This window comes from Diadema setosum, chromosome 5 (genome assembly GCF_964275005.1).
Source record: "Diadema setosum chromosome 5, eeDiaSeto1, whole genome shotgun sequence".
NCBI lineage: Eukaryota > Metazoa > Echinodermata > Echinoidea > Diadematoida > Diadematidae > Diadema > Diadema setosum.
In genome coordinates, this window is record NC_092689.1 from 17,813,009 (window position 1) to 17,821,720 (window position 8,712).

Consider the following 8,712-nt stretch of genomic DNA (forward strand, 5'->3'; position numbering starts at 1 on the left):
TGATTAAGGCCCTATAGACGTTCAATAGGCCTAAAGGGAGGAGGAGAGTTATGAGCATGCACACGGAAGTAAACTGTAAAGACAGGGTTGTTCACGTCCTCCAAAGGAATAGTAGTATTCACCCGGAGTATCCCCATGGCCGGCGAAACCGGGGGTGGGGGCGTGGGGGGGGGGGGGGTGTCTCGGCCACTTTTTGTGCACCATACAAAGGATTAAAGGTGTCATCACTTCGGCCCCCCCCCCCACTTTTTTTTTTTAACCCGGATGTACGTAAGTGGCACTAAAAAGAAATAGATAGAGATCTTGAAGTGTGAGCGCATTATACGGTTATGTTTTTTTTTTTTCCGCTGAAGACCTTCTTTTTTTTTTTTTTTTTTTGCTTGTCAGCTGAAGAAACCCGGAAGTGCAAGGAGAGATGAGCAGTACGAGGACTTTTTTATTTTTTTTTGCTTGTTAGCTCATGAAACCCGGAAATGCCCCCCTCCCCCACTTTTGAAAACGCTCTCACCGGCGGCCCTATTCAGAGGATTCTGCGAAAAATATTGCGGGAGGTCCATATCGAGACATTACGGTGATAAATCTCCTTCCTTTTGCCAAGATTTGTCTATATAGGGAATAGGCAGATAGCCATCGAATGATGTCATGATAAGAGCACTTGACTCACGCTGTATCTTCATACACTGTATACACATGAGTGTGTGTATGACTATGGTTAAGAATACTTTCTTTGTAAAATCCTCACAGTTGCTAGATTTTAGTTAATTTTCAACGGCAGACTGACTCCATCTTGTGGCCGGCGGGTTTCGTTTCCACCCTTACAATATTTACCCCCTCCCTCGACAACATGCATTTGTCATGCGATATGTCAGTATTTTCAATCATTGATACGTAGGTCTATAGACCATTCAATCTCAATATATATATTAATTCATAAACATAGGGACTATCAAAGTGGGATATGTGATACTGCTGTTTTTATTGTCACATTGTTATTATGATTATCGCTGTTGTAATCGTTATCATGTTTTTATCACTATGATAATTTTCATAACCATATTTCGTCGTCGTTGTTGTTGTTGTTGTTGTTGTTGTCATAATTAGCGTGATATATACCGTTTTTGTTGTTGTTGTTGTTGTTGTTGTCATGATTAGCGTGATATATACCGTTTTTGTTGTTGGTTGTTTAGTCCTCCACAGTGCATAAAAATAATCGAAGTTATTACTTGCAGTACATTTGTTGTCAAAGCTTTCCATAGTTCACCGTGATTCTGATGTAAACACAGGGCCATGTTATGCGATGCACACACTGATGACACGTGCTATGTGGATGCGCCAGCCAACTATACTAACAGCGAACCGGTATCGTGTTTGCTAGAAATGCTGCGGTATACGAGGAGGGGGCCCTACGGGGGTTGCGAACACACATCCGTTTTTTCGCCTTTTCTGCAGTCACCTAGTTTGTATCAAACTCCCAAATCTCTTTTCTTTGTCTATAACATTGGATTCATCCTCAATTGTGTTGATAAGTGAAATGAAATCATAATAAGTCGTCATCGATAACCTGTGCTGTGCTGATCTGTGACTGTGTTAGTCATCGCATGCCGAATTTCTCTTCCGCTACGGCGCGCCCCTTCACCGACTGCTGAAAGGGCCCCGAGCTGGGCGGGGGGAGTTGCCCAGCCCCAACAGTGCAGTGCGGCGGTGTGCTCTCTACAACTTTTTCTGAAAGCTGTTACCAGAAGTTTGTCCCTCGTGACCTTTGTAATCATGTTCGAAGTAGTTTTCAATCATGTTTTCAAGTTCCCGCTGGATTTGGTGATACACACGCATTTCAACAAGGTGGGTAGGTAGCGTGGTATGTAGTCCCCAGATTTTATACACTCAAGGCCCAAAGGGTATCCGGATAAACTTATTTCGTTAGTGGTACATTTTAGTAGGGGAATGTTCCTGTACAATGCACCTACTGCCTGGACTCTACTAGACTAGCTAGCTACAACGTGTTGCAAGAACTTCCTTCAAGCATAAAGTACCGGTACTGCTTGTGTACATTTGTCATTGTGGGTTTTGTTGCTAAGTTCTGTTCAATTGGAGAAACAAGAAGTTCTGTTCGATTGGTTCTACTATTACACACTTCACTTTCAGGTAATTAATATTTACAAGGGCGGATCCAGGAATTCTGTAAAGAAGGGATGCCATTACAAAATTACTGTAAGGGGGGGGGGGTTTACATAATGAATGTCAGGGTGTCTAGACACTTAATGAATATGCGTACTGTAAATCTGAATATCTGTAAACACAACACAACACCCCTCCCCATTTTTTCTTTTGATTTCTTTTGTTTTAATAAAAAAGGGGGGGGGGGCGCCCAGTATACTGCACCCCCTGCCACTATCTTATGTATGAAGTGAAGGCCACTACTCAGTGTTAGTGTTAACCCCGTTGCGGGGCAGTTATGTTAGTGTTAGCGCCAATGTCAAGCTGTTCATGTTTATGTACTTGATTGAAATCAAATTAATGATATGTTCCTGGTAATTTTTATTGATGAATTTTTAAACATTGAGAATATGTCATCCTTGTAGATTGATATGCCCTTGTACAGTCGAAGTCAGAAAATGGTGAAAATGTATGATAGAAAGTGTGCATGCCATTGCCCTTATCGATGTCATTGCATGCATTGCTTTCACAATTTTACACTATTAGAGCAGAAATCACAAAGAGCTCATTAGAATTATCCTAACATCCAAATTTGCCTCTAGTTACGATCGTTATAGATTTGACAACATGCTAATTTTGTGCTGCAAAGTCATACATTGTCTTCATAAATGTTAATACAGTTAATAATATTTTACACTTATGTAATTAAATGTGTGAAATAGCACTTGGTCGATGTTTCATATCATGACAATCATAATTTGCCTATTCTACAGAAAAAAGATATATTGACATGAATTAATTTCCACCTCTTGCATTGTGTTCTGCAGTATCCGAATGAAAAGATGGATGTAGTTGGGGTGAAAATAGAGGAGCAGCACTACGGTGAGTGTTTGTTATGACTATTAGCGTAAAGATTGATTCTAAGTCTGCTGTTCCCATTGATTTCATACAAGATCTGCCAGAGTTTGTGCAGGTTCCTGCATGAGTTAGAGCCTGCTAAATATGTATTTATAATATACGTGAAAAATTGTGAGGGTATGACATCAACTTGCTCATTTTAATATTCATAAGTACTGGTCAAGAAATGTCTTTCGAAAAAAAAAATGTGATATTTACAAATGTCATACCTTCTTGTTTTTATTCAATTTTTGTCATTTTTGTATCATTCTGTAGAGAATTTTTTTTTCTCTTTCTTTTGAAGTTTATTTATTTTTGGGGTGGATTTCTTCGTTAAGCCATTGAGGATGAGTCCCGAGTATATACTCGGGCAGGGGTCTTTTATGGAAAATGCGTGTTGTTCCAAAATCAGCCCGTCCTCAATGGGTTAATCTATCTCGCTGTATGATCACTTTTTGCTGCTACCATCTGAACAGACTCTCACACTGCTGTACACTACTGGAGAAGAGTTATGACATGTCGGAACATCCTGCCAGCAATCTTCAAAAAGGTACAGTGTTTTGAAGGCAGGCTTTATTGGTACGATGTACTGCTTTCTTATTGCTATGGGTAGGTCCATGGTTGAGCTACTATTGGGTGATCAGTTGTGAGGTTACAAAGTAGTCATTAGATGCAGCGTTTGTTCAGACTTAAGGAGTCAACAATGCCTATGCCTGAATACACTATATTTCAACATCTGCTAAAGAATGATTGATGTTGCACAAAGGCCCAGATAGCATTCATTTATCTATCAATGTATCTATTTACTTCTTTATTCATATATTTAGCTGCTAATCTAGTCATGTAATAATATATTGAAGACAAATTTTGATCATCGAAGGGAAATGCATCCCTAGCCATATATTTAGTAGGTCCTGTGTATCAGGTCATTGACTCTAATAGAATTTGAGTTTGTTGAAATTATAGAAATGCACATCATAGTAGAGTTCAATAGGTTAAACAAAGAACAATCAACAAAACAAGATTATGCAAAAGCTAATATCTTTGGAGAGAATTGACTAGTGATAAATGCAGCACATACACATGTAAGTTCAGGTTTTGATTTGGGTGATGTTGATTCAGTGTCTTATGATCAGTTTTTGGTAGATGCCTGTCTTGATCTACATGTATATTCCACTGTGTATAATGGCTGACTTTGTGAACCTTCAAATACTCTGAGATTTCCTGATATATTAGTTAGACAGGGAGAAACATGTTTTCATCAATGTTTTGATGATTTTAAATAATGAAATTACCGGGTACCATATAATTTAATCACACAACACATGTTATCAATTGATGTGACATGTATACTGAGAAAATATAAAAGTTTTTTTTTTAATAGCTCAAGAAAAATAATGTAAAAACGTGCTCCCAGAGGTAATACATCACTCAATTCATGGACTCTCTCTTTGTTCTCTGTGTTATTTTCTGTAACAGTTTCCAATCCTTGATGTAAATGCAGTCCTCCTTGAAGAAGAATGTTGGTATCACAAGAAGGAGGAGGTGCTACGCATCAAGAGCCGGAATGTAACATGGCATGAGTATGCACAGGCTTGGGAGGAATCGGAGCTAAGGAGGAGCAAAGATTCGTCACAATGGTAATAAAACCTTACACCCATGCCACTGCCATAGAATGACTGGATTTTTTTTTTTTTCATTGAGATCTTTTTTTTTTTAAATTCTGTCTCAAACTTAGAGGAAACTACATCCTTTTCTTTCTTCTTTAAAAAGACCTTTTGTAATCTAGATTTTCTTTGAGGAAGAGCAGTTTTTTTTTTTGCACGCCTGAATGATGAAAACAGTATTGTAGGTTCCTGATGTGACCTGATGATCATATCCGTATACCCATAAAGAATAGGTATTCATACATACCCAATTTCACTTGATTTTGATAGTAAAATAAGGTCAACTCTGCATTACGGATTGATGTAGCACTGACATAAGTTAAATTATTACGTAAGTCAAAGCAAATTCTAATAGGCCAAAATATGAAAAAATATTTTTTAAAGTCATCAGCTTATTTTCCCATCCATATAAATTTGACTTTATGTAGAATTTACTGCTCTGAAACAACAAGTCATTCCTCAATAGTGCTCGGTTCATTAACCTCTTGTCAAACTTATAATTTGCAACCTTGTACAAGGGTGCATTATGGCATGTTCTTTCTATGTCCATATATGTAGTTTGATATCAAGTTGTCTTATTGTGTAGAACATGTAGGGAGCAATGTGTAGGATCTCGAAAAAATCTACTATTCATTTTAAATTCAGCAGATAACATATTTTGTATCTTGTTTATTTTTGTTGTTGATTTTGTCTGACAGGACAACAATGACTCAGCGTGGTGGGTTGGAAATCAAAGTGTTCGGAAAATTTGGACGAGTGGTGGAGTACTTTCTTCATGGACTAGCCCAAAGAAATGGAATGAGGGTATGTGATATACTGTGGCAAACATTCACATGTGAAATAGATATCATTAAAATATCTGTTCTTTCAAGGTTTTTTGAGAGTTTATGTGGTTTTACCCAAGCTCAGTCATGACTTACTTGACAGCATGTACAAATAGCTTGTGTGATATGAAGGCATTTGTGCACATTGTACATGTGCTTCCAGAGAACTTTAATGGCAAGTTTTGCTGTTGGGAGAAGCTGTCTGAAATAAAAATTCATAGAGGAAAGTTCCTAAACATCATGAAACTGCGAACTAGTCATAAGTTTGTAGAATCTAAAAGACTTGATGATGGCAATACACTTTCTTTATGAGGCATTAATGTCAAAATTGATTGATAGACAGTGTGAAATACAAGTTGTTTTCATATTTGGTGTAGAGATGGGGATTAGTTTCTGTCTTTGCCATGATTATTAAAGGGCATAAAACCAACTTGAAAGTCAAATTGGGCAAATGAGCACTTGTTAACATCAGTTCGCTTAATAATGTAATTTTTGACAAAGTGCAGTACTGTCGTACCTGATATGAGTAATATTCAAATAGTTCAGGAGTTTAAAAAGTGGTTAAAAAGATGTACATATGCATTCATGTGGTTCACAATAGAAACTTTGTTATTTTTTCTTATTTCATTACAGGCAATCTACCATATGGAAGATCTTTTGCGTGATAAACAGCGACAACCAGTTAAGGGTCCCTTCATCCATCTGCCACTGTAGAATATCATTCCACAGAGTCCAAGTGCAATAGAGAAGAGATTCAGACTGCAAAAAATTCTCAGTGGTAATTTAATGCTTGAAGAGATACAACCTGCTCAGGACACTGAATTGAGTATCCTTGTAGTGTGCTATGTCCAAGTGATATTCGATACAGCAGCTGTGTCACAAATTTCATAGACTCTCAGTCAAACACATAACTTGTGATATGCCTTCATGCAAGAGTATATGTGACCCTGCACCACAAAACCAACAAAAAGTCGCCAGACATGGATTTTTGGTTAAGGACAGATCCAAAAAGAGCAGACTCTAAGCTTTAAAATGATGTATGGCTCAATTCAAATGGACTCTTCTATAAACCTATCTAAATACTGGAAAAGAACACACACTCTGGAAAAGTGTGAACTGCTAGAGGCTCTGAAGTACACGGTCTATTCATCTTTATACTAAGTCGTACTACCTGTGTAATGAATGGGACAAAAAAAAAAAAAAAACCAGGATGTAAACCACCTTTGCAACAACAATTAAGAGATTATCAGATTAAGCTTAAATTGAGCATGCTCTATCACCACATTCTGTCCATGATTAATGTCAACATTCAGAGCAGTAGCATTATCCTTTCAAAAGTTATTAGAGTTGAAAGTGAAGAGTGTGCAAAGGATTTTCAAGAAATGAAAGGGGGCCTCTGAGACGTACCTGATCACACTACTCTATCAAAAAAGGTAGTAGAAAAACTGCTGAAAACCCACTTTCCCATTCATTTTAACTCTAGAATGATGTAGAAGAAGAATAGCTCTTTCAGAAAATATGGAAAGCTAAAAATTGACTTGCTTGACCCATTTTACCTTTTTTGGGTCCTCGCGTAAAATGACGGTGTGCAACTTTTTGTTGGTTTTGTGATGCAGAGTCACACATACAATAATGAGTGCAGACTGATGAAGGTCAAACTGAACTCTACCTCTTTGATCAAGTTCTTGAGATCAAACTGTTGCAGACTGAAAATGTGCGAACAAATTCGAGTGAAACTTTTGGGAAACGCCTCCAAACTGTGGCTGGCAAAATGTGATTTGAGAAATGTGTTTCCCAATATGTGTACATTTACAAACGACTTGTTTTTGTACGTCTGAGACACAAAAGTCATTTAGAAATCAAGCATTCCTTGGGTTTTGCACTCAATAGGTTATGTGATTATAAAACTGTCAAGCCTAATACCGTGTGTTTTAGCTCAATCTATATCTCCTGAGAGAAAGAAAAAATAATAATAGAAGACTAAGCAGGAGTATTTGTGCATGAACCACCTTTTCTTGATGCAGTGATCCACAAGAGAGTCTTACAGAAAATGATGTGTGACATCATACTGTCACATGATCTATGGCAGACCTGTCAGCGAAAACCATTCTTTATAATATGCTCTGTCAGACCACAGAGTCTTGGATGATTGTGTCTGTTTAATGTATTCTTTAAGACCATTTTAATGTATCATGCACTGTGCATGCTTAGTAAGTCTTTGTATTTACCAAGCAGTTATTGTTGTTTCATTTATTATTATTACATTTTTTTACTATGACTGTTGCTTCCAATACTCCTATTCATTTTGTAATCATTTTTGTATTAAAAAAAAATCATTGATAAATTGTAATATCCCTCAAATCAACTTACATCCATAATACCATTACGTCTCACTTCCTGTGTTAAGGGAGTGTTTGTGGAATTGTGTAACTCAATCTGTAAATTCCTTTGGAAAAACAAAAAATCAAACTCCAAACATATCAAATGCTCAAATATCATAGGCTAATGATTAAAAAATTTCATTATTTTTGGCAAAGGGTATGAGGATTTTTGTCAGAAGAACACTGTATGCGCCATACATTAAATAGCTAGTCTAATTTTTCCCAACAATTTTGCTAGTGGTTAAGATTGGCAGTGGTGGAGAACAGGAACAGAGAAATCAGGAAGTGCACCTATCCATTCACACGGTAGTCACCCAAGACTTAGGCATACTGAACTGTATTATCATGCACCTTGTTCGTGTACTGTGCACTGCATGCAAGTACATGAACATGCACACATCGCTTGCATGTTGAGATTTGTGTTTCCACATGTTACTAAATTCCCAAAATTTGCAAAAATAAAACTGCAAAATATGTAGTCTATACAGTATGCAAATAATGTTATTTTAGTTCACATGAAAATGAAATATTTCCATCAGGGAGTTTAGACTAGTGGCAAAGTACTGGTACCACCAAGTGCTATATGACTATCATGATGCCCAGCATGTTTTATGTGCAATTCTCAACCCATTGAGGAGGAGTTCCGAGTATACTCGGGCAAGTGTCTGTGGGAAATGTGTGTTGTAGCAAAACCCATCCTCAATGGGTCTATTTTCAGGAACTGTATTTCATTGACACCAAATATCATTTCCACCATGTACAGTAAGTTGGTTTCTTTATGTACGGCAA

At 37.3% G+C, this 8,712-nt stretch overlaps 1 protein-coding gene across 1 annotated transcript; it reads left to right on the forward strand.

The window, feature by feature from the left end:
• Positions 1-1,767: 1,767 nt before the first annotated feature.
• LOC140229161 (PRELI domain-containing protein 2-like) lies at positions 1,768-6,516 on the forward strand. Its single transcript, XM_072309427.1, has 6 exons — positions 1,768-1,839; positions 2,982-3,036; positions 3,528-3,601; positions 4,531-4,691; positions 5,417-5,522; positions 6,176-6,516. Exons 1-6 carry the CDS (start codon positions 1,768-1,770, stop codon positions 6,254-6,256), a joined length of 549 nt encoding a protein of 182 aa, XP_072165528.1. The 3' UTR covers positions 6,257-6,516.
• Positions 6,517-8,712: the final 2,196 nt, after the last annotated feature.